Below are 27,956 nucleotides of genomic sequence, written 5' to 3' on the forward strand. Positions count from 1 at the left end.
GATTCAGTAGTGGGTTTCTCATTCCTTTTCTGCCCACCAAATCCATTTCATTGAAATCATTGTTATCTCCACAGCAGTTTCATTGTCGTTGGCCTTTAACATGATTTTTCTACGATTTTCTTCTCTTCTAATTGCTGCAAACACTTCTCATGTAGTTCGTAATGGTTGCCCGCCTAGTATTCTTTCCCTAACATCATCCAAATCGCGGTTGAGGCCTGCTAGAAACTCAAAAACCCTTTCGTTCTCTACCCCTTTTAGAGCGTACACAGTCACTGATACATTCCCATTCTTCCTAAGAATGAGGTCGAGTTCTTGCCACAAGTTTGTCATCTCAAGGAAATAATCTATAACCTCTCTCTCTCCCCTTGTTTGGTTTGCCACAATCGAGTCTTTATCTCGAAGATTTGTGAGGCATTTTCTCCATCGAAGTATGTCTCCTTCACTGCCTTCGCGACTTCCTCCACCATCCGTAGGAATAGGTAAGTTTTACCTATGGACAAAATTGTGGAATTAACGAGCTAGGCAGTTATCAATGAATTTTCCAATTTCCATTTTTGAAGAGTGGTCTTTGTTGGTTTCTTGGTCTCGCCGATGAGGTAACCAAGCTTCCCTTTGCCTTCGATCATTAATTTGATAGATTGATAAACTTTGAAGAAAATAACACAGAAGACAGTGAAGCATTGAAACAAACATCTCCAATCTTACATGATATTTAAGGTGCACATTATCTCTAGCAGGCTTTTCATCTACCTATTTCTACATAAAGAGAGAACCAATGTCCAATGCTTAATGCTCAAGACGCTATGGGTTGATGGGGATTATATTCATGAAGCTTACCCTTGCAAGCATGGAGGCTGTTTCCATGACATTTTATGGAGTCAAAAAAACATGTCAAGTGGAATTAAACTGGAATCAACAGCAAACAGGAATCATGTCACACACACCTGAGATAATTCATTTGTATTAAGTGTTGGGCTACACCATGCTTTCGTGAAAGATTCAACAGAAGATGAAATAGAACGATTTCGTATGTCACTAAACCATCCTCGGACATAGGCAGGAAGAATATGAAGCATCAAACCAAATATTCCACCAGCAAATGAGGCCATTTTCTCTGTTCCAACAGGCCAAAGTGACTCTATGCAAAACAATACTGATCTGGTCCTGATGGCATGTGTAGCAGCTGTGGCTGCTTCAGTTACTGTTGCTGGAAGTTCTACATCTTTCCTTCTTGAGCCTGGCACCACGTACAATTCCAATTGAATATGTTGGAGAAGGCAATCCAGTATTACCGAATTGGCAGAGTCTTGCACATACTGAACCATTCTCTCTTTCAGAAGAAGTTGATGGCAAGGATCCTAGATGTGACAGAAACAAAGACCAAGCAAGAAATATGTTCACCTGTAAGTTCAACAGAGACAACACAGCCTATGAGGTAATGTTACACACAATTTAACTCCGCAATCAACATCTCTCCTATGCAATGTAATGTTACCTATTCCTAGAGAAACCAAAACATTAAGACATTGCAAAGAAGCAAAGAGCAGAAAGTTAGTGCTCACTGTTACATATTACTTACCCATTCATTTGCCACTAAATCTATTTCAAAAACCTCCTCTAGAAACATTTCAAGCACGTGAGAAATTTCTTCCCTTGAATGAAAATTTCCTTTAGAAGAAATATCAGGATTGTGAGGATCCTCGTTGTTAGACATATCACCCTTCACCCAAACTAGCAGTGTCACATTTAAAAGCTGAGTGCATCACAGGTTCGGCCGAAAGAATAACAAAAGCCACGTACTGCAGAGGAGGAAGCGGTTTGCAAGAGGAGAGTAAAGCATACAAAGAGCTTATGGGCCCTTTACTTAGTCCCCAAATCTCTATTGATTTCACAGCTTTGTCTCTTGCATGTGAACTAGACTCATTAGCTCTTGAAGCTACTAACTCCCAAAAGTGAGGATGATCCAGGCGAGATGATGCAACAACAGATGAAGCCTCATGGCAATACGAATTTGCAATGGCCTCAGCAACACCAGTATAGAAAAATAAACAAAGAATACCATCTAGAATTCGATTGTTGATGACCTCCCACCTCTCAATCTTCAAAGGGTTTGAATTTTCAGCATACTCTTTCTTTTGGAATCCCACGAGGCCACAAAATAGAGAGAAGGCAATAAGTGCATTTGTTGCAATTTTTACGGGAAAAAGGGTCTATGGTTGAAACAGCAATCTTAAGCTTCTTTAGAGTATCTGTCATATCATCGGAACTAGAACTGTTTGACACAGCATCATTCACATTTTCAGCAACTTCCTCCATCATAACAACAGTTGACTCAAGCCAAAATCTTGACCGAATTAAAACAAAATTCCAATCATCTTCATTGAATTCCTCCCAGCAATAAGCAACTGAAACAACCATAACTTTGACAACAACCTCTGAACCAATGGCAGCTTGCTTACTACAGCTGATGCACCAGCATGTTGTATCTGCTTCTCAAATAACTTGTACAGAAGTTCTTTCTCCATAGGACTGATATATCTCTTTGGTTTTAACCTTTGCAATTGTTCTGTTGCATTAATAGGGAAACAGGATATAACCAGCCGAAAGAAATCCTCCATATCTGGAAGAAGAGGTCAAATTGTTAAAATAGCAAAGCCTCAATGTCGGAAAACAAGAATGAACAGCAACAATACCATGGTGGCACATTATGAGATTTTTGCCATTAATCCAAGAAAAGATACATGCCTAAGCTTCAAGATATAAAGCCAAGAAAAACTACAATTCATTTCCATTTATGACTACTGTTATATAATCATATATCCACTAGAACACCAAAAAATCGATAATTTAATTATGAGTGCCCAGGACATGAATAAAAACTAATTGTAGCTTGCATTTACCTTCTCCAGTTTGCCATGTATTCAATGGAGGGAAAGATACGGTTCTCTCGAGCCAATCTACTGTTGAATCGTGAAATTTGCTTTTGCTGTAATAATCACACTCATCACTCACACTGGAGTCTACCAATCTGATGCTTAAGGGTCTTATAAGTATGCTCATAACAGAAGAAAGAATCCTCAAACAATTCAAGTTCGTTGTATCACCAATGTAGAGCTTATCTAGAAGCACATTAAAGAGCGATAGAGATTTGCCCTTCTCCCATATATCATCTTGAAAAAGAGTCAACAATAATGATAAAAGAGCTCTCAAAAATGGTTCATCAATGCCCTGCATCTCATCGTATGAAGCAGGCCATAAGGGACATAACCCACTACCAGCTCCGTGGACAAGAGCACCATCAAGCAGAATCCTGACAATGGAATCCAGAAGGCAGTATTCAGAAGAATGCTTCACATATTCACTGAGAGAAGGCAGAAAAGAGTGCAAAGCACTACCACCAACCAATTTCCATGTACATAAAATTTCAGCAGCAAACCAGGCTCGAGTAGAATACAGATTATTTCTTGTTAGGTCTTTAATAGGCTCCCCAGTTAAAGATGGAGAGGTAGCAGCAGCAATAACTTGTGCAAATCCAATTTTGGAAATTAGTTTGTCAACCAAAGCAACAAACAGGGTGTTTTTGGATGCCTACAAATAAATTGTATTGGTAAAAGTTAGCGTCTATCAGTTGTATCCATGTTTACATAGAGAGAGAGAGAGAGAGAGAGAGAGAGAGAGAGAGAGAGAGAGAGAGAGAGAGAGAGAGTTTAGTGCATGTTTGGGAGTGTTTATACCTCTTAAGCACTCCCAAACATGCTATATACAATAATACAATTAGTTTGGGAATAAATGACTGAAGATCCAGAAACTTAAACAACTGACAACATCAGTGTAGCATGAGCATGGCCAATATATAGCCCTTTCCAGATTGAATTTGGTGAAATGTACAATTAAGCATAAACATTCATGTATTCTACAATAAACTATCTACGACTTTTACTAAAAGTTATGTTGTGAAGAAACTGAGACAGCAAGTTCTGGTTGAAGACTTTCCCATGAATTTACTAAGCTATAGTGGCTAATTCTGACTTGATTAAAAGCGATCATGCAGCTAAACAAAAGAACGTATAGACTATACATTATAAACTCAAGGTGTAGAATTAAGAGAGTTAAGTCTGTAGGGTAGATCCGAATGATTTGGAATTGATTTCCACGTGTCATATGTATTTATGTAATTATATTTAGCTATAGTAGTTTCCCATTTTTCTCTGATTTGGTTAGACGTGTTAGACATATTATTTTCCTAAATTAGTGGCTAAAATCAAGAAATGCGAATCAACCTGTGATTTTTCTTCCTATACTTGTATATATTCAGCATTCTCTGTAATTAATAAGAGATAAGTCATTTCACCATCTTATTCTAAATGGTATCAGAGCTACCATTCTGAAACCCTAAATCTGAGATGGCCTCCGGAAAAGAATCTTCATCTGATGTAACCTCTGCTGCAGAGGACATCATCTCTACTCCTCGTGGAAATTCTGAACATTCCATCATTCCTATTACTGGGCATAAACTCAATGGACAGAACTATCTCCAGTGGTCTCAATCAACGATGATGTATATCATCGGCAAAGGGAAAGATGACTATCTCACAGGAACTGCAAAGCCACCATCCACAGCTGATCCCAAATTCAAAAGGTAGAAATCTGAAAATTGCATGGTCATGTCCTGGCTAATCAACACAATGGATGTCGAGATTGGCCAAAACTTCATGTTCTATTCAACTGCAAAAGAAATCTGGGATAGTGTGAAAGAAACTTATTCAGACAATGAAAACACCTCTGAACTTTTTGAAATTAAAGGAACTCTCCATAATCTTCAACAAGGTAATAACTCCGTAACTCATTACTTTAATCTTCTCACTTGATATTGGCAACAACTTGACATGTTCGAAGATATCTCGTGGGAGTGTCCTCAAGACAGAAAGAAATACCGCACTATTGTGGAGAAAGAAAGAATTTTTAAGTTCCTACTTGACCAAAACAAAGATCTTGATGAAGTAAGAGGAAGAATTTTGGGAACTAAACCTCTGCCCTCTCTCCGTGAATCATTCTCAGAGGTCAAAAGAGAAGAAAGTAGGAGAAAGGTCATGATGGGAACTCAAGGGATCTCTGCCCCAATTGAAAGTTCTGCCCTTACCGCTTATGGAGACCACAATTAGGTAAGTGACAATCGCCCTCACAAAGGAAGACCATGGTGTGATTACTGTCGTCAGCCTGGACATCTTCGAGGAAAGTGCTGGAAACTTCACGCTAAACCCACTGATTGGAAACCAAATAGGTTGAATTCTGACCGTAAAAGTCGTGGTTTCTCTGCTACAACTGATGAAAACCCTGTACCTGAATCCACAATATTCAGCAAAGAACAACTTGATCTCCTTCAGAAAATGTTCAACCAAACACAAATGAGTTCTAATGTCATCAGATCTGGTTCCATAGCCCAGAAGGGTACACTCTCAAGCGCTCTTAACAGCAAAGCTGAGAAAAATAGCCCTTGGATAATTGACTCAAGTGCCACCGATCATATGACTGGTGATGCCACTTTATTCTACTCTTATTTACCATGTTCTGGAAATCATACAGTGCGCATTGCAAATGGTTCCTTATCCACAATTTTCAGAATTGGAACCATTATTATCTCTAAACATATTGTTCTTAGTTCTATCCTATTGGTTCCAAAGCTGTCTTGCAACCTATTATCAATAAGCAAACTCACAAAAGATCTTAATTGTATTGTTAAATTCTCTCCTACTCATTGCATATTTCAGGAACAGGACTCGGGGAGGATGATTGGCAATGCTGAGGAGTGTGCGGGCCTTTATCTCTTCAAGTTAGGCGATTCTTCTGGAGTTCAAACTTTGACAGCTCAATGCACTACTACACCAGCCTTAGTGAGTCAGTCCAATAAGGATTCTATGTCTATTTATGTTTCATCCCATGATAATAATAGTGCTATCATGTTGTGGCACTTCAGATTAGGTCATCCTAATTTTATGTACCTGTCGAAATTGTTTCCTTCACTATTTATTAATAAAAATTCAAGTTTATTCCAATGTGAAATCTGTCAATTTGCTAAGCTTGCAAGTTCATTTCCTGCACACAAATATCAACCTTCACATCCATTTTCAATTGTACACAGTGACATTTGGGGTCCTTCTCGAGTTAAATATATTTCGGGAGCACGATGGCTCATCACTTTTGTTGATGATCATAGTAGGGTCACTTGAGTATTTTTGATGAAAGAAAAATCTGAGGCAAGTCCAATTTTCAAGAAATTTCACTTTATGATTAAAAATCAATTCTAAGTCAATATTCAAATTCTAAGAACTGACAATGCTAAAGAGTACTTCAACTCCATCCTTGGCACTTTTCTTACCGAGAAGGGCATAATCCATCAAAACTCATGCATTGATACCCCACAGCAAAATGGAAAAACTGAACGTAAAAATCATAACCTTCTAGAAGTTGCCCGTGCTCTTATGTTCACATCTAATCTTCCAAAGCATTTATGGGGAGATGCTATCCTTACTGCTGCATACTTGATTAATCGAATGCCCTCTTGTGTTCTCCGGTTCTATACTCCGAGCCAAATTCTCACCAAAGCATACCCATCTACACAGCTCATCTCTAAGTTACCACTAAAGGTCTTTGGGTGCTTAGCTTTTGTTCATGTTCCACCACATCTTCGCAGTAAACTCAATCCAAAGGCTATTAAATGTGTATTTCTTGGGTATTCTCCTACTCAAAAAGGGTATTTTTTTTTCCAGAAACGAAAAAGTTTTATACTACTATGGATGTAACATTCTTTGAAAATCAATCTTTCTACCCCGAAACTCATATTCAGGGGGAGAATTCTAGTATTGGAATAGGAGAAGAATATCAATTTTGGCAACTAGAACCTATCCCAGCTACGGCAATACAACCTGAGCTAGTTACATTCATATCACCATATTCAACCTTGCTCATTCCTCCTCAGTCAACGATCAAACCAGTAGAAATTGTCATCAAATCCCCAACTCTAAGTGCAGGTGGAGAAGGCAAAGAACTCCAAGTTTACTCCAGAAGGTCAAAAACTGACAAAGAGATAGAGAATTCAATTCTTCCCGAGCATGGCCAAACATCTAATCCAAGTTCTGACCCTGTGGATTCAGGTAACATCGAAAATCCATCTGATCCTATTTCCTTATCATATGATGATCTTGAGGTTCCCATTGCCCAAAGAAAAGGAGTCAAGTCTTGTACTCAGCACCCCATATCTAATTTCGTGTCATACAAAAATCTTTCTCCTGTATAACGTGCCTTTATTTCTAATCTGTCACTTATAAAGATTCCAAACAGTGTTCAAGAGGCAATGAAATGTCAAAAATGGAAAGAGGCCATAAATGAAGAAATACGGGTTCTCAACAAAAATGGCACGTGGGTTCTCACAGAACTTCAAAAAGGAAAAAGACCAGTCGATTGTAAATGGATCTTCAACGTAAAATACAATGCAAATGGAAGCTTAAATAGGTACAAGGCCAAGTTAGTAGCAAAATGCTACACTCAAACATATGGAATCGATTATCAAGAGACATTCGCCCCTGTTGCTAAACTAAATACAATTCGAGTCCTCTTATCTTTGGCCTCAAACTTAGATTGGTCACTTCACCAACTAGACATCAAGAATGCCTTCCTGAATGGGGACCTAGAAGAAGAAGTTTATATGGAGATTCCACCAGGGTTTGAAAGGAAAGAAAATTCCAGCCTAGTGTGTAAATTGAAGAAATCATTGTATGGACTGAAACAATCACTAAGAGCATGGTTTGAACGGTTCACAAGGGTTGTGAAGAAATATGGTTACTCACAGGGACAATCTGATCATACTCTCTTTACCAAACATTCGCCTGATGGGAAACTCACTCTCCTCATTGTATATGTGGACGACATCATTGTCACAGGAAACAATCATGACGAGATGAGCCAATTAAAGTCTATTATTGCATCAGAATTTGAGATTAAGGATCTAGGAAATCTAAAATACTTTCTCGGCATGGAAGTGGTCCGCTCAAGCAAGGGGATAACTATTTCCCAAAGGAAATACACCCTTGACCTGCTTACAGAGACAGGTATGCTCAGATGTAAACCAGCAGATACTCCTATGGACTCAACGCATAAGATTGGGATGAAGGAAGGTAGTGCTCCAGTGGACAAAGGAAGATATCAACGATTAGTGGGAAGACTAATTTATTTATCTCACACTAGACCAGACATCGGATTCTCTGTGAGTGTTGTTAGCCAATTCATGAATAATCCAACTGAGGAACATATGGAAGCTGTATACCAAATACTCAGATATTTGAAAATGACACCAGGCAAAGGACTATTCTTTAAAAAGGGGAACAATAAGAGCATTGAAGTCTACTCGGATGCAAATTGAGCAGGGCCCATAACTGATCGCCGATCCACTTCTGGTTACTGCACCTATGTATGGGAAAATTTAGTCACTTGGCGAAGTAAGAAACAATCTGTAGTAGCTAGGAGTAGTGCGGAAGCTGAACTTCGAGCTATGGCCTTTAGCATATGCGAAGTGATATGGCTAAAAAGACTCCTAGGTGAACTAAAAATCTCATGTAATGACTCAATCAAAATGTATTGTGATAATCTAGCTACCATCAGCATAGCTAAAAATCCAATTCATTATGACAGAACAAAGCACGTGGAAATTGACAGACATTTTATCAAGGAGAAAATAGAAGAAGGAATCATCAAGATGATCTATACTCCTACACATCTTCAGAATGCAGATATACTTACAAAGGCCCTTCCAAGAATCAACTTCGACCATCTAGTTTCCAAGCTGGGAATGATCAATATCTATTGCCCAGCTTGAGGGAGAGTGTAGAATTAAAAGAGTTAATTCTGTAGGGCAGATCCGAATGATCTGGAATTGATTTCCACATGTGTCATATGTATTTATGTAATTATATTTAGCTATAGTAGTTTCCAATTTTTCTCTAATTTGGTTAGACATGTTAGACATATTATTTTCCTAACTTAGTGGCTAGAATCAAGGAATGTGAATCAGCCTGTGATTTCTCTTCCTATTCTTGTATATATTCAGCATTCTCAGTAATTAATAAGAGATAAGTCATTTCACCATCTTATTCTAAACAAGGTAAAGAATAATGTGACTCCCATGCCCCAAGATTGTCAGTGTCAAAACATCAGTCAGCCAATTAAGTGCATATCTCAAGATATCATCCACAATGACTAAAGGATTTCAATTTTCAGCGAAAGCTTCATTTTGTGAGACAGATGAGGATGCCAGATAATCAGTTATCCCAATATAAAGTTTTGCAAGATATAAAGGATTTGCCAAAGCAAGTACAAACAGACAAAAGACCACTGCAATGTGATGATTGAGTGGAATCAAATTAAGCCCTTGTTTGTCGACCATTAAAGTAGGAAAATGAGTTTTGGAATAGTGTTTTTGAAGAATGTGTGGTTTAAAAGTAGGAAAAAAATTTGGGTTTACATGCAAACTATTTTATCATGAGAAAGTGTTGTCCAAAATAAGTTTGAGAAAAAAAGAATTCTTTGAAATGATGTTACACAAATTGGGGCTAAGAAACTTCTCACTCAAAAAATAAATAAATCAAAACAAAATGCTAGAAAAAATAACAATAACGCAGATAAAACTCACATTGAGAGAACTATTTTCAGCTTTAAAGCTGTATCCTAAATGATTATCTGGCATGATCCACAATGGCCACCAATCATTCTTCGCCAGGAACTGCTCCAACAACTGCTGTTCCTCAAATTGGTCTTCACAGAAATATTCAAAAATGCCACCCATCCATTGGCAGCATAAAGATATGATTCTATCAGACTCTAATTTAGTGTCCAGAAATATAATGCATTTTATTGACTCAACCAAAACAGTTCCCAGGCTGTTTCGATTATTTATGCCTAGACTTTTAAAGAAATGATTACATATCTTGCTACGAAAAGTATGGATAGCCTCACAGAAAATCAACCTGAGCTCAATTTCTCCCATCTGCTTTTCATCAAGGTCATCCTCGGTTACAGTTAACATATTATGTTCCCAGTCAATAATGAATATTGCAGCTAATATACCTGAAACTAACTCAGTTTCACCATTAATAGTCTTCAGACAAAAGAAACTACCATTTAGAACATCCAGGGCAAATTGAGCCATCTCAAGCATATTAGTAGAAGATTCAAATCCCCGGGAAGAATAATTTCTCCTGTGACTTAACAAAGAACATATATTCCTAACCCAGACAAAACTAGAATCCATCATGAAAGTCATCAGCATTCGAAATATTTCTTCATATATAAGAACCGATGTCTCTCTTGATAATAAGGAAATTTTATCATCTTCTACTCCACCACCAAGAACAGCACTGCCACATGAGATGAAACGAAGAAAGAAGGTAAGAGTTTTTCCGACAAACAAGAAAATTTATGCACACTACTAGAAGAATGAAGGGCTCAATTACAGAATAGACTATTCAGGGACGAATGGGAGGGAGATGCACAGATTACTTGTATGATCTCCATTGAATAAAGGATTCGGATAGTTTACCACCAAAAATTAACAATAAATTGTTTGTGGATTCGTATTTCTGTTCTATGGGAAGCAAGTTACCCTCCCAAAGAAGAAAGATTATATCAAAAGAATAAATCAAACTGAATGAAATTGAAGCCATAGGAAACAGACGGGAAAAACACTATTTTAAGACAAAGCTAAGGTCAATTTTTAGAAGTGGGTGAATCTTCTGCAAAGCATTTAAATATCTTATCATTCTTCTAAGTCAGCTAGTGACTATTTTTGTTTGCAATGGTATATGTTTAAAAGCTATATACGCTGGCTATCCAGCCGAAACATGTTCAATGTGCAGTAGTCTGCCAACCATCTGCACTTGAGTTAAGCTTTTAATATGGTACTATTGTACACATAACCTTCTCCAAAGTCTTCATATGTTGAAGTTTTAAAAATTGACTAATGATTAGAGACTTCAAGATAGACGTGTTCCACTCTAGAGGGAATACTTTTTCAATTACTGTATGATTCCAAAAGGGCATGATTATTCTACAGATATTGAAAGTTCACAGACAACGCCAAGAAGTGAAGGTAGCAGGTGCAAATTCTCCATAACATGCATACAGATATTGAAAGTTCACAGACAACGCCAAGAAGTGAAGGTAGCAGGTGCAAATTCTCCATAACATGCATGATTCCTCTCTCACCTCATGCATGACAAAATTTAAACACAAAGATTACTTACTAAAACGCCAACAGCTATGAATTAAATTGAGTAAATCCCATATCTATGAGAAATCAGCAGCAGTCTGCATTGAATAGTTATAAATGATCACAAATAATTTAAGATATCACTATTTACGTACAATAAAAAGTGAGCATCAGAATTCCTAAATGGAGGAAAAGAATGGATAATAGAGAGAGCAGCTGAATCTAGAAGCTCATGATGCCATTCGTACGCGCAGGATCCTTCCAGATGAGTATGCTTTCTAGTTCTCTCCCTAACCTTCTCTATCAATATAGCCAAGATAGATATTTTGTTGTCCACAGTTCCAGGACTAACACCCACTTGTTCTGAATTTATTAAATACGTAATGATGGCATCCCACTGCTCCGAGAAGCACTCTTCATCAAGTAATGCCAGCAAGAGGTCTAATCGAGATGCATTAGAAGGACCAACTTCTCTCAAGCACGAGGGAATAATCCTCTCGTTGAAATATTGCAAAAATTCTCGAGTCTGCAAATCAATGGATATAAGTTCTTGAATAATCTTCTGAGGCCCAAATACCGAAGCAGCAACCACAAGAAGTCTCACTAATTCTGGTGAGTCCTAGCGTAAACGGAACAAAAATAGTTATACAAGAATGTAATGAATAGCAAACTATAACATTCCTGACATAAGACTGGAGAAAACGACTCAATGATATACTAAGCGGAGGAGAAAAAGAGATCCCTCTTAAATTTTTATTTTTTGAGATGCAAGCAAAGAAATGTTTCACAACTACACAGCTCTCTTACATTATGCAAAACGGAACAGCAAAAGGATAGCAAACCATTGTGGACAACAGCAAAAGGATAGTAAACCATTGTGGATATCATTGAAAACTGCTCAAGATACATGCAATAGTAAGATGGTACATCTAATTATGACAAAAAAATATGAATTTTGGAAGAAAAAACTACAGAAAAAAAGTTAATCAGTCTCCAATTCATATTACTATACTTCTTCACTCATAGGAAAGGAAGATCTAGTTTAATTCCATACTAAAATGGATTGATGACATTTACTGGTAAATCCACTCATTTTATTCACAGAGAGGATTGCTATGCCCGACCAGAGGATTATTTCAAATTTAAAGGAAAATTATAAATTCGAGCAACAATGATTGCAGAATTAGTCATTTTCAGAAAAAGAAAAAAAAAATACCGAACTCGAGGATCGACGGCACATCAAATGGACAGACCACATCAAGTGCAGACTTGGAATTAAGAATCAAGCATTCTGTTTGATCATTATATCTCACGCATGTGAAAGCTACAAGTCTGTTAACTCTTAAGCATGAATTCTTTCTTCAAGAAAACCATGTTTCTACATGAACTTATTCTATGTCGAAGCAAATTTAAAAACAGAAAGCAAACTGATATGAATCGTCAAAAATAACTATAGTGTCAACCAAAAATCATATATTATAGAAGTTCTTTTCACATTCACAAGGTCCTTTAAAATTAGGTAGGCAAAATCAACTCATGGAAATCCCTGTACGTGCACAATCTCATACTGTGAGTAGACAAGTAACAATGGAATCGAATAGTAAAAAAATCATTAAAAAGTTTGAGCCAAAGCACATAAAAGAAACCCCAATAGCATTTTATTATAGATGTGGATCATGTTGATAATAGTGTGTAAACAAATGTTAGAATAAGTTGTTCTCAAGCAATCCTAGGGATCCAGTTTATGGAGGATCCCAATAATTGAACAGGATAATAGAACTCTAACATTATTAATGTAATCAAATAACTTCACATCAAAACTCTTAGCTATTGAGCAAAGTATACAGTAAAAAAAAGGTTAACGCCTAGATCATTTTTACTAACCATCGTAAGAGCTTCAAAGTTGCATTCTTAACTTACAGATGCTTCGATGACTGGGAAAGACTCTTTCAACGTGGGCCCCAATAAGTTAACCAAGGGCCATGATTCACCCTTCTGTACAGCATGTTCGTCCAGTAAAATTAAAAATTTGACAGCCCATTCTGCATTTTGAGAAGAGCACTCTGTTTGCCGAAATATATCCAGACAATTCCCTTGAAATGTTGAACAGAAAACCAAAAGCAGATCATGTTCCAGGCAATGGATCCCTGAAAGGATTCTGATGATGCATTTCCCAAGATTTTCCTCATAATCTGCTGGATATTTGACATTAAATGTTTCCCTTGACTCATTATCAACAGGTTCAGTACTACACTTGGATGAAGCGATAGTAGTTTCAGATAAGGATGTGTCCTGAAATTTTGAGCTGGCTGCCAGTAGGTACTCATGCCACAGAAGACCTATTACTACCGTATCAACAAGAGTACGCTGGAAACTGTAAATGGCTTCTACTCCATCACAATATCTGCTACCAAAGAGGAGCAAAAGTAGCCATTACAATCACAAAAAATAAAATAAGATTTAAGAGAACACAATAATCGTAATAAACGTGTATGCATGCTTGTGTATGCGTGTCTGTGTGAAGTATACAAATTGCTGTCTAACTCAAGGAACTCATACCTAGAAGCATTTCTTAAAGCCCAAAGGAAACATTCTTCCAGTCCCATGAAAAATGCCAGTTGGTCAGTGTTAGAGAAGTAAGACAACTTTCTCCCTGCCCACAAATTCTGGAAAATTTGAAGGATAAATTTCTCTCCTACAATTTCTTTTAGAGGAACTGTGTCTAAAAATAAAACTAGTGCTGGGTGAGACACTTGCTGAGATCCAAAACACCCATTCTTCAGAAAATCCCATAACCGACTTAGAATTATTCTTTGAACATTCAAGGTAATCCAGACGTCTGGATATCTTTTACTAAAGATTAGCAATGTTTGCCACATTGATGAATGGCATGCTGGATTCATTTCCTGGAAAGCACCAAGTATGGTCGCAGCTAGACTTCTCATATCACCTTTATTTACAACATCAGGTATGTTTTTTATATAACTCCTCAGCACTGAATATGCAGCTGAACGGATTGCTGGGCTTTGAGACTTTAGAAAGTCTAGAAAATATTTATGAGTGGAGAACAAATTCTCTGAACTAGAAACAGCCACAGTCATAGCCCTGGCTTTTACATCATGCTTTGATTCACCTATCATGTTGTCAGAATCAGACCTTCCAAATTGCCCAGATGCAAAAACATCAAGCAGTGTTGCCAATGCCAGTAATGATGAGGAAACTACCTGAAAACCAACTGTAAATTATATAAAAGCACTATAACACAGGAAGAGGATAAGATAACCTCATTGGGAAAATTAAAAGGAAATATAAGGAAATGATAAGACATCAGATCTGAAGAAAAATTGCTTAACATACGTATTTTAATTTGTGGGTAGGGATTCCTTAAAACGAGAAAATTATATATATTAAGCATAAAACATTTCAAAGGGTGATGTTAGGATCTCGGAGTTCAATCAACAATAAACATCATTTAATCAAAGATTCCAAGGCAAAAATGCAAGAAACATAAACCGAAAATACAACCCATTAATGGCCGAAAATCTGGACAGCAACTTCTCTTGTTTATGGCTGATTTTTAGGCTCAGGAACAGCTCCCATGTCATGCAAATCACCTTTTAAAGAGAGAGCTAGAAAATCGGCAAAGAACCTCCTTTGAAACCGCCACCACCGCACCCCTCTCTTCTACCAAGCTTTGAGAAACATCACCTATACTTAGCCACTATTTCAGGCCTAAGTTATCACAAGGGACACTCAAGGAGAAGCTCACAAGAAGGCACTCTCAAGAACACTCACAATAAGGTGCAAATGGAGAGAGAAGTCTTAGGGAGAAGAGAGAGGGCCGAATTTTAAGAGAGAAAGACTTGTTTTGCCAAAAACGTGAGAAACCCCTATTTGGTGGAAAATAGCCAAAGCTTCTTACACAAGCTAAAGCAACAAAAAATATCTCACATAGAATAAATCCCAGCCGTCAATCCCATCCAATGGTCCACAATAAAACTAGACAAGCACAATCCATGTAAATGACACAAATAGCACTTAAATTTAATGGAGTTAAGAGAACCATATTCTCACATTCTTCACCTTGGTTTTCATAACACTCTCTCTCGGTTGTGAATTTGCACATGGAAGAACTGTTCATCATCATCGCCCACTACCTGCAAGAAAAATTAACCAATGTCAATATGTAATAAAGATAAGCACAATTTAAATTTATCTGCATGTAGAATTTTTGTTCCCACATCAGAGGGATTCCTATCAGTGTGAATTTTAACAAGATTAACTTCACCTTGAGACAGTTTCTCACGAATAAAATAATACTTCACCTCAATATGTTTAGTTCTTTCATGATAAACATGATTCTTACACAGCGATAAAGCACTTTGACTATCAGTAAACATAACAGGTGTATCATGCATGAAGTTCAATTCTTTTAAAATTCCTTTTAACCAGGTACATACCTTAACCACCTCGGTTATGGCAACATACTCTGCCTCAGTACTTGACAAAGTAACTAAAGGCTATAGCTGTGACTTCCATGTTATACAATTGTCACCAAGTGTAAAAAAGTAAGCTGTGGTAAACTTTCTGTTATCCTTGTCACCTGCAAAATCAGAATCTACATATCTCTTTAGAGTAAGTTTTTCAGATCTTTTTTCATACACAAGACCCAGATTTAATGTACCAACAATGTACCTTAACAACCATTTCAAACCTGCCCAATGGGGCTTTCCGAGGTTGGACATAAATCTGCTCAAAAAACTTATAGCATAAGCTAAATCAGGTCTGGTTGTTATCATAGAGAACATAACGGAACCTATAGCATTAGAGTAGGGTCTGTTCCTCATTTCTCTAAATTCCTCCTCTGTTTTAGGAGAATGTGCACTAGAAAGATTCATGTGAGCTGCTAAGGGAACGTTCACAGATTTTGATCTATTCATACCAAATTTAGTTATGACTTTGTTTAGATAGGCTTCTTGGAAAACGACTAGTCTATTTTCAGCCCTATCTCTCTTTATAACCATCCCCAAAATCTTCTTAGCACTCCCCAAATCTTTCATATCGAATTCTGATTTTAAAAGGTTCTTCATCTTAGTGATTTCAGTCTTACTTGAACTTGCTAGAAGCATGTCATCTACATACAGCAACAAGTAGACCGTACAATCCTCCTTACTATCATTATAGTACAAGCATGCATCATATTCACTCCTTTTAAAACCTATCTTCAGTACATAGGTATCGAACCTTATGTACTACTGTCTAGGGCTTTGTTTAAACCCATACAGAGATCTTTCTAATTTGCACACACAGTTTATTTTACCTTTCACCTCAAAACCTTGAGGCTGACTCATGTAAATATCCTCTTCCAATTCCCCATGTAGGAAATCAGTCTTGACATCTAGTTGTTCCAGTTCCCAGTTGAACTGAACAACCAATGCAAAAACCAGTCTAATTGTTTTGTACTTTATCACAATAGAGAATATCTCATTGTAATCAACCCCCTCTTTTTGAGTAAACCCCTTCGCCACTAATCTGGCCTTATACCTAGGAGGATCACTAGGATTATTTCCTTCTTTCAATTTGTAAATCCACTTACATTGAACTATCCTATGATCCTTAAGTTTGTTAACCAACTTCCAAGTTTTATTCTCGATTAAAGATTCCATTTCTTCCTGCATAGCTTTTAGCTAATTTTCAGAACATTTTCCATTAACAGCTTCTTCATAACTAGCAGGTTCTATCTGTTCAAAGGCTTCACCTAAAGCCAAAGCAAAATCAGTCAAGTTTAGGGATTCATATCTAGGATTTGGCCTGATCTGCCTCCTCCCCCGATCCCTAGTAAGCTGATAATCTTGATTAGGTGGCTGATCATTAAAATGTTCAACTTCAACTGGTTCAATGTTATCTTGAAGTTCAGTCACCTCTTCAGGTTCAGGTTCAGGTTCAATTATAATTTCATTTTCATTTTCATGATGTATAGGGTCATTTTAGTCATTCCCAGGTGTAGGTGAATTTAGCCTAGTCAGCTTCACCTCAGTCTCAATACTCTTCTCAGTTTCAGATTTGTTAGTTTCTTCGATTTTCTGTTTTAGATATGGCATCTCAGATTCATTAAAGACTACATTTCTGCTGTTAATAATCTTAATGCATTGGACCCCTAAAACCTATAACCTATAGCCCTTCACACCCTCGGGATACCCTAACATCACACACTTGACAGCCCTCGGCTCAAGTTTTCCTTCAGATTGGTGTGCATATGCAGCACATCCAAACACCCTCAAGTGTTCTAGATTTGGAGGCTCTCCCGTCCACAACTCCTGTGGGGTCTTAAACTCTATACTGCTGGACGGAGACCTATTAATCAAATAAGCTGCAGTACTTGCAGCTTCAGCCCAAAAGCCTTTTGCAAAGCCAGATCTAATCAACATACACCTAACTTTGTTCATTATGGTCCTGTTCATTCTTTCAGCGATCCCATTTTGTTCAGGTGTGTATTTAACAGTTCTGTGTCTTGTTATACATTTCTGCTTACAGAAGTTGTCAAATTCGATATTACAGAATTCAAGTCCATTATCAGTTCTTAACGTTTTAAGTTTCTTGTCTAACTGATTCTCAACAGATTTTAACCAAACCCAAAAGTTTCCAACTTAGCCTTCAAATGATAAATCCAAACTTTTCTTAAGTAATCATCCACTAAGGACAAGAAGTACTTGCTTCCACCAAATGTAGAGTGCTTCTCCGGGCCCCATAGATCAGCATGGACATAGTCCAATAGTTTGCTGGTCCTATGAGAGCTAGCTTCAAAGCTCACCTTATGGGACTCACCCAAAACACAAGTTTCACAGAATTCCATAGCTTCGATGTCATCTTTTCCAAGTAATTTCTGATTACTTAAAGATTTTAGCCCTTTAAACCCAATGTGACCCATTCTATTATGCCAAAGTTCAGTTTTGTCTTTACTCACAGTAAGAAGGCTAGAATCAACTGGTATTTCAGTTCTACCCTCAAAATAGTACAGTCCATTCCTCTTAGGCCCTTTTATAACTATGAGAGAACCCTTCATAATTTTCAAAATCTTGTTACCAGACTTGAAGGTATATCCCTCATCTTTAAGAGAACCTAAGGAAATGAGGTTCCTCTTTAAATTAGGGACATATCTAACATTTCTAAGTTGCGTAATGGCCCCATCGTACATTCTGATGGCTATGTCACCAACTCCAACCACATTTTGAGAATTATTGTCTCCTATGTAGACCTTCCTAAATTCAGTCTCTCTATAGTTATAGAACCAAGACCTATCAGGGCACATATGGAAAGTGCACCCTATGTCTAGAATCTAATTTTTATCAAATTCTTCCTCAGACACATTCATGACATGCAAACTATCAAATTCAGAAACAATAGCAATATTATCAACATCAGAATTGTTCGGGTCTTTTTGTTTCCTTTCCCAGTCGAAGCAGTCTTTCTTGAAATGTCCTAACTTTCCACAGTGATAACATTTCTTACCGCTTTTATCTTTAGATTTGGATCTCATTTTAGATTTTCATCTCCCCTTCTTATTATGGAAGTTAAATTCTTTCTTTTCAAGTCTTCCCCTAACAAATAGACTCTCTTCTCGGGAATAAGTTCTGTTGTCTCTTTTTAATTCAAGTTCTCTTGATTTTAAAGCATTGGAAACAATAGCTTGAGTGAAAGTGTCCCTACCATATTTTATGGCATTTTTCATTTCTATGTAAGATTCGGGCAAAGAGTTTAGCAATATGACAGCTAAATCCTCATTGTCAAATTTTTTATCATTATGAGCTAGACTCTTAACAATTATGCTAAAGTCACTCAAATTTCCCTCGACATCCTTCCCCGGGTCCATCTTAAAACTAAACAACTTTTCCAACAGGTATATTTTGTTAGGTAAAGTTTTAGTTAAAAACAAGGCATCTAAAGTAGTCCACAAAGTTCTAGTAGTTTTAGCACTATCAACTTGTCTTACAATGTTGTCAGATAGATACAAAATTATAGAACTGTAAGCAATTTCATTCATGTCTTCAATTTCAGTTGGTTTAGCTTTTAACTCATCAGAAAATGTAGCGGGATCATCGAGAGCTTTAGCAACTCTCTGTTGGATCAAAATGGCCCTCATTTTCTGTTTCCATATCGAGTAATCCCCCTTTCCATCGAATTGCGATAATTCGACCCTCGAACCCATTACAGATCCTGTAAAAAAGTGGCCTGTACTCGTGGACATAACAGAAAAGGTTTTGAAAAATTCTTTTCCAGATGATCAATATAAAAATATGAATGCCGAGTTAAAAACAATTTTTTAGAAATGAAGCACAACAATGAAATAATCCGTTCACGAAACACAGGTATATAATGCAGGTAAATATGCTTCCAGGTTACAAATTAATCACAAGAATTCAATCAACGGAACTCACAAATAGGCAACCAAGCAATAATCATACATAAACCGGTAAGAATATCAAACCTAACCTAACGGAGAGTTTGAAATAATCTTGCCAAACTACTGTTGAAAAACAGTAAATATATCAACAAGTTTCTGAACCGAATCGCTGTAGACGTCAAGCCAGGGACAAAATCATCCAACTTATTATGTAAAACCTGAAACACTAAAATAAACACATTAATACGTTCAGCAGGTTAAACTAAAAAATCTGCCCGAAAAAACCTCGCCGGAGACCGCCCACGCACTGCAGCCGAAAAATTCACGCGCCACCCCACCAGCACCTCCTTGATCTGCAGAGCACGCCGGTGGTCTCAGATTTTCCAAATTCCTTCTGGTTTGGCGGGAAATCGCGTTTGAAGGTCTGATTTTCACACAGATTTTGGACAGCCTTTTTTCCTGTTTTCTGCCGATTTTTCTGGTCTATTTTCTGCTGTTTTTCAGCCTCAAAAACTCCACAACCTGGCTTTGATACCAATTTGTTGGGAGTTCAATCAACAATAAACATCATTTAATCAAAGATTCCAAGGTAAAAATGCGAGAAACATAAATCGAAAATACAACCCATTAATAGCCGAAAATCTGGACAGCAACTTCTCTTGTTTATGGCTGATTTTCAGGCTCAGGAACAGCTCCCATGTCATGCAAATCACCTTCCAAAGAGAGAGCTAGAAAACCGGCAAAGAACCTCCTTTGAAACCGCCACCACCGCACCCCTCTTCTACCAAACTTTGAGAAACATCACCTATACTTAGCCACTATTTCAGGCCTAAGTTATCACAAGGGACACTCGAGAAGAAGCTCACAAGAAGACACTCTCAAGAACACTCACAATAAGGTGCAAATGGAGAGAGAAGTCTTGAAGAGAAGAGAAGAGAGAGGGCCGAATTTCAAGAGAAAAAGACTTGTTTTGCCAAAAACGTGAGAAACCCCTATTTGGTGGGAAATAGTCAAAGCTTCTCACGCAAGCTAAAGCAACAAAAAATATCTCACATAGAATAAATCACAGCCGTCGATCCCATCCAATGGTCCACAATAAAACTAGACAAGGACAATCCATGTGAATAACACAAATAACACTTAAATCTAATGGAGTTAAGAGAACCATATTCTCACAGGTGAAAAGAAAGGGAATGTATGAAACTAAAATATTGATTTCTTTGCTGAATTTTCACACCAAAATCCATTAAAGAAATTCAATTATCATGCAAAAATCCTGCTTACTTGTTCTTGTTTATCCATCTTGTATAGAAGCCAGGCTTATAATACATAACAGAAGAATAATCCAAGCAATATAATAATTGTATAACTACACCCTCAATAATCACCTGTTGATGCATCTCTTCCAATTCATGAGATGCTATTGTTTTATTTGACAAACTTTGCGAGGTAAGCTTTAGATCTTCTTCTATATACATAAATACTTTAGCTGCCTATAACATTAAGGCATCTAGCCTTTTCTCCTGTGCTGAAAAAGCTGTCTGTGCCATGGTAGAGCAATAAGATATAAAATTAGATAGAACTTCATAATTGTAAATGCCTATTTGTGGAACAAATGAAATGCATAAAGTTTTCAATAACATACCGAAAAATGAAAAATGATATAACTAATATCAATAACAATAAATGAAAGGAAAAAAATAAAGGTCATAACATATAACACATGCAATAAACCGTGATATTGAGATACCATGCAATACTGCTGTTTAAGCTGAAATAAGGGTAAAAGAAGATAAAAGCTTATCCGCTTCTAATCGAAAAGTGAAGATGATAGAACAAATCTCTCCTCAGTGACTCAGTCCTCTCAACACTATTAATAGATCATTGCCATAAAGGTATTCCCTTCAAACCCAGTCATCATAAATCACCTCACTGGATGATCTCCATCATTTATTCATTTCACTAGGGAACTAAATCTGATTGTAAACAGCTTTGAAGGCTGGTATATTCCAGGCATATATTCTTGCAATGATTGCATACAAGCTTTTTGTAATTCTCTGTTTAATGACACTAGGAAATTCAAGTAGATGTAAAGGAGCTATCAGCTTTTATTTAACTTTGGTACATCAGAGTCAGAATTTTTCAGTGATGGTATACTCTACTTATCTCCTACTCGAGTAGTTATTACACCCTATCATATGAGTTTATTCAATCTTTCAGCTCATCTTCCCCATTTATTTCAAGAGAAATATCTGAGATCTCAGTTTCGTTCTGTTGGCAAGGCTATCTCGTTTTTCAGTAATGTGCTATAGGGTTTACATAGAACAAAGATGTTAGAAAAATGACTAGACCATCTAATGTAGCATAGGTTAAGAAATTCAGAATTTGTGAAAGTTGAAAAAAACAGTAGAAGATGCAGAACACAAATAGTAGAAGAAGAGAAGAGGATGAGGAGAGAAGAAAGAGGGAAGAGAAGGAGGGGCGGTGGAAAAGGGGGAGAGGCCTGCAACACTCAAACTTCATTTCATTTCCATCAGTTCTCTGCCCATGCAACAGGCTGCATACATATATACAAAACAAAGCATAAAAGGGCTTGGCCAACCCAATACATGATACAAGCCCAAAAACAAAATAAAAAGGCTTGGGCAAGCCCAAAACATAATACAAGCCCTAGAGAAACGATAAACCCAGCGCGAGGAGATTGTTTTAACCCGTATAATGACTTCCTAAGCCTGCAGACTTTATTATTTGTAGTTTAATTTTCTAGCCCAGAAGGAATCTCCATGTACACTTCTTATTCAAGGTCTCCACTAAGGAAGGCATTCTTGACATCAAGTTGAAATAATGGTCAATCTAAATTGGCTGCAAGGGATAGGAGAACTCTCATAGTGTTGAGTTTAACAACTAGGGCAGACGTCTCCTGATAATCAATACCATAGGACTGTGTGAATCCCTTTGCTACTAATCAGGCTTTGAATCTTTCTACACTTCCATCAGCTTTATGTTTTACAGTGAATATCCATTTGCAGCCCACTGGTCATTTTCCTCGTGGCAAGTCCACTATCTTCCATGTATTGTTCTTCTCTAAGGCCCGAACTTCTTCCATAATGGCAGCCTTCCAGTGTGGTATATCCAGGGCTTCATAAATGTTGTTGGGAACCTGTATCTTGTCAAGACTGGAGACAAAAACACTATATTCTGGAGATAATCTTCTGTAAGATAAGTAGGTATAAATAGGACGATTTGTGCAAGATCTCACTCCTTTTCTTAAGGCAATGGGCCGACTATCAGGTGAGTCATGAGGGGAAGAGTCTGAATGAGAGTTATCTTGTAATGTTTCAGATGAACTTGGAGTTGGTTCAGACTCATGGAGTTGCTCAGGAAGTGCTTGTTGTGCCGTCTCCTTTTGGTGCCAATTTCCCTTGGAGTAAACACGAAGCTCACTATTTTTGGCAGAAGGGTCGGGAGGATTTTGAGGTAGAGTTTTGACAAGAGATTCAGGAGACTCGATGTATAAGATTTGGAGATTCATTGACAATGGAAGGAACTTGAGATGGACTTTCGATAGGAGAAGGTGGTTGTTGATTTTCAATGATATTCCAAAACTGATGTTCTTTTGATGTACTCTCCCCCTGAACATTGATTTTGGTGTAATAGGGTTGTTCCTCAAAGAAAGTAACATCTATTGAGTTATAGAATCTTCTTGTGATAGGAGAGTAACATTTGTACCCTTTTTGACTTGGTGAGTACCCAAGGAAAATGCATTTGATTGCTTTGGGATCAAGTTTGCTCCTGTTATGAGGATATACATGAACAAAGGCTGAACATCCAAATATTTTTGGAAGAATGGTGGAGATTATGCGACTTTCTGGACATGTTTTAAGAAGAACTTGACTTGGAGTTTGGAATTTTAGGACACGAGATGGCATTCTATTGATAAGACAGGCTGTCGTAAGGACAACTTCTCCCCATAAGTGTTTTAGGACATGAGTAGTGAACATCAACGACCTAGCAACTTCAAGGAGGTACCTATTCTTTCTTTCAACAATCCCATTTTGTTCATGGGTATCAACACAAGAACTCTGGTGAATTTTGCCCTGGCTATTCAAATAATCACTCAAAACAGATTTAAAATATTCTTTTGCGTTATCTATTTTGAAAACTTGGATTTGTGTTTTGAATTGATTTTGAATCATGGCATTGAAATTTTTGAAAATTTGCCCTACTTCAGATTTTTCTTTCATGAGAAATATTCAAGTAATTCTTGTGTGATCATCAACAAAAGATATAAACCATCGTGCCCCAGTGATATTTTTTTATATTAGATGGTCCCCAGATATCACTATGAATCATTGAGAAAGGATGTGTTACTTTATATGGACGACTAGGATAAGAATTACGAATATGTTTGGAAAATTGACACACTTCACACTAAAGATTCATTCCTTATATTTCTGAATAATGAAGGAAACAGTTTTTCAAGATAAAAGAAATTAGGATGTCCTAGTCGATAGTGTAATAACATAATCTCACTATCCTTATTTGCGGAAAAACAACTTTTGTGAAACTGACTCAAAGAGGCTGCCTTGTGAGCTTGTTCCTCCAAATGATGGTTGTCCTAGAGGAGATAGAGTCCCGAGTACACCTCAGCACTGCCAATCATCTTCCCCGAATCCGAGTCCTGAAATGTACAAAAATTTTGGAAAAATTGAGCAACACAATTCTTATCCCGGGTGAGTTTACTGATTGACAATAGATTACAATTAAGGTTTGGTATAAGTAAGACAGATGAAGTGACAAAGTCTCAGAAATTGTAATCGAACCATAGCCTTCTACTTTTGAATAGACCCATCTGCAATCTTGATTGAGTGATTTTCTTTGCAAGATTTAAACTCAGTAAGTAGAGTCTTATCACCCGTCATGTGATCTGATGCTTCTGAGTCAATAATCCAAATATTGTTTCTTTTCCTGTAAACATTTAAGGCTTTTGAGAAATTACCTTTCTGAGCCAGGGATCCTGCGGCAACAGTGAAAGAGCCAATGGATTGGCTAATCATCTTCCGTAGAAGTTCAAGTTGCTCTTTGTTAAAGAGAACTGGTTCAGAAGTACCATTTTCATTAATTGAGGATGTGGCATTGCCGCGACTTTCATGAGATAAGCGTGAGGGCTTCCAGTTGGCTGGTTTCCCATGGAGCTTCCAACATGCTTCTCCGGTATGCCCTGGTTTTCGACAATGATCACACCAAGGCCTCCCCTTTTTTATCCTGCTATCTGGGTTACTTGGTTGAGGGCCGCGTATGGCTAGGGATATTCCTTCCATGGTGGGCTGATTGTTTGGAGTTCCCAACATCACCTTTTTTCGGCTTTCTTCTCTTCTTACCTCCAAGAAGGCTTCTCTTAGACTTGGTAGAGGCTTTGTGCCCAAAATCCTTCCATGTACCTCATCCAAATCTTTGTTTCCCATTAGAAACTTGAATACCCATTTTTTCTCAATGATCCATCTATTCTAAATTCCATCATTCGGACTTTCCCAAGTGTGCTTTTCAAACATATCTAACTGCTGCCAATAACGAGTTAGATTATTATAGTATTGGGTAACAGAAGATTCGCCTTGTCGGAGATCATGAAGGATCGTCTCCTCACCAAATAGTTCGACGGTATTTTCATTACTGGAGTAAGTTTCTTTTGCAGCATCCCAAATCTCCTTGGCAGTACCATATAGAAGGAAATTTTCACCTATATCATTGATCATGGAATTGATCAACTAGGACATAACCATGCTGTCCTCAGCTTTCTATGATCTATATTTGGGATCTTTCTCTCCTGGTAAGGCCGAGAGACCTGTGAGATGATCATCCTTGCCTTTTCCTCGGAGAAACATGAGAACGGATTGAGACCACTGCAAGAAATTGTGCCCATTCAGCTTGTGACTTGTGACTGGAATAACACCGCTGCTATCTCCACTGTTTCCAGTCACTGGAATTTCCTGAATGGAGTTGGAGCTTTCTCGTTCGATTGTCATACCATATTTCGTCATAGAGAATGATCACGAGATGACAGTGATGAAAGAAGGAAAAAAAGATGAATAGAGCGAGGAAAAAATCGAGAGAATAGGCTGGAGAGGGATGATCAGTTCAGAGAATATGGCTCTGATACCATGAAAATCTCTGAATTGAAGAATTGAATCTGCCACCCATTTATTCTGATACAAAGAGGTCATTATATACAAGAGGGCTGAGTGATTTCTACCCTTATTTTTAGCAACTCAACTAATTCTTAGGCTGTAATTAGCAGAGAAAATCAAGGTACATAATTCCTGATTTTACTCAATCAACTAATTAAGGAAAAAACAAAATACGAAAAGATTGAATCTAGAAAAACAGTAGCTGTACAACAGATATATTACTAGTGGATTTTCAACAGTAATTAAAAAGGATAATATTCTGCTTATGAACCACGAAGTGAAAACCGGTGCTACAGAAAAGAACCAACACCGCTATATGCATATACGACACTTCTTGACATTTTGTGGAACTGGTACTCAAAAAATAAAAAATAAAAAAGACTGGTTGTAACATTAACAACTCATGCTCCTGGCACATCGTGAAGAGTCTAAAGACTACATGATTTTAACATAAATAATTGTGCATATACACCATAGAGATAAAAGGTTTTAAAATGAAGTAAGCACAAACCTCACAGCATTGACAAGATTAGGCATAGTCTTGTGAGTTGCTCGTCAAACTTCCCTATTGTAGTCCAGAAGCAGCTTCCTGTATTTGAATGCCTTGCAGAGACAAGGAAAATAAGCAGTGTAAAAATCTAAACAAAGATTATAATTGATAACCAATAAATAAATAAATAAATAAATGTCACTCATCCATTGTCTAGGCACACTACTAAAGACTTCCTTGAATTAAGGATCTCAAAGAAGATTCCATTATATTTACTTAGTTTAGTTCCTATTATCGACCACAAGTGAAAGTATGGAGATGAGCTTACCCATTGAGGAATTATTAGCACTATTTCCTTTGCAGTTTTCTGTTTGAGAAGTTGAGATAGCGATGTCAAAGCTTTGAGCTGTCAATGAAGCAAAAGTGAGCGAGCTAGCCAACATATAAAAATGGTAGTATCTTCAACCCAGCCATTTTGCAACTCGAATTAGAGGTTGACACCCTAGAATAATTTATCCTAAATCCTAAAATAATTAAAAGAGTAAACTTCCATACCTCGATGTATTTAAACAAAGAATTAAAACAAACAAGAATTTTCATGGAAGCATTTTTAAGTAGAAATACTAATCCCGCCATTAAATGTTTTATCAAGAGAATGAAACAAGAAGCAAAAGGAAAACGAAAACAAAGATAACCATCGAGACGAGCAACTTTTCACCCAATAGTGTCTAAGCATTACAATTCATTAAGCATTCGACTTCCCACACCTAGCAATCGGGTGTAACAGTTCAAAATGGAAAATTGATCACATGGCATATTACACAAAGCATTACCTTGGTAGTAGGGTCCTTACGCGATAGCCGCTTCAAGTGTTGTGCCATTTCACCGTCAAGATCGTTCTGTGCCATTATATAAATCATGATTGCACAGATAGGAAGTAAATTACTGGCAATAATTTTTTTCCAGTAAAATAGAAATAATATTTACCAGAAAAGAGGAGGCTTCAGGCATTGATGCAAGAGAAGAGTCGACTCATGAGCATCCAACATTGCCACCGAAATCTACGGCAGTAGCACCTAACGGCACTAGCGAAGCAGCCAAACTGCCAAAATTTTCATCAAAATTACTGATTTAAATTTCAAAAAGTCCATAACTTAATCGGGAAAAAAATATTGAAGAAAAGAACCTGCTGCTAGAGGTGCGAGACTTGCTTCTTGTAGCTTCTCCCTTTGGTCTTCCCATTCTTCTTCTGCTTTGAATTTATGTATTTATCACGATTGATTTTTAAGCAGTTGATTTGCGCATGTTCTGCTCTTTGATTTTGAATTGTCGGCCGTTGGGATTCCCGGCGTGGAGGATCGCGGCTGAGCGAGAGCGTGAACCGTTAGTGTACAAATATGAAAATCTTATTTTGGTTAAGGTGACGAGATTGCTGCCCCTTCTTCAATAATAGACCGACCTTTAGCTTTTCGTATTTTTTATTTTTCATTCTTATTGATTATCCTCGTTCTCTTTTTTGCAAACACGATAATGGTTTTTCTGACAATTAACTTTTTTTAAGTAATACTTACGAACAACATTATTCTTAAATTTTGTAAATTATTTAAATTTTTATAAATTATA

The 27,956-nt window shown here is 37.3% G+C and overlaps 1 protein-coding gene across 1 annotated transcript; it reads right to left on the minus strand.

The window, feature by feature from the left end:
• On the minus strand, positions 1-27,897 carry LOC111371258 (E3 ubiquitin-protein ligase listerin-like). The gene is made up of 13 exons (XM_022993151.1): positions 27,520-27,897; positions 27,321-27,435; positions 27,167-27,232; positions 26,662-26,739; positions 26,355-26,446; positions 21,047-21,199; positions 13,817-14,481; positions 13,178-13,661; positions 11,413-11,876; positions 9,683-10,406; positions 2,901-3,588; positions 1,580-2,620; positions 1-1,401 (listed from the first exon to the last, which is right to left on the minus strand). The coding sequence occupies exons 6-12, from the start codon at positions 21,134-21,136 to the stop codon at positions 2,355-2,357; spliced, it is 3,381 nt and encodes a 1,126-aa protein (XP_022848919.1). The 5' UTR covers positions 21,137-21,199; positions 26,355-26,446; positions 26,662-26,739; positions 27,167-27,232; positions 27,321-27,435; positions 27,520-27,897; the 3' UTR covers positions 1-1,401; positions 1,580-2,354.
• Positions 27,898-27,956: the final 59 nt, after the last annotated feature.

Source organism: Olea europaea, chromosome 22 (assembly GCF_002742605.1).
Source record: "Olea europaea var. sylvestris chromosome 22, O_europaea_v1, whole genome shotgun sequence".
In the NCBI taxonomy this organism is placed as follows: Eukaryota; Viridiplantae; Streptophyta; class Magnoliopsida; order Lamiales; family Oleaceae; genus Olea; species Olea europaea.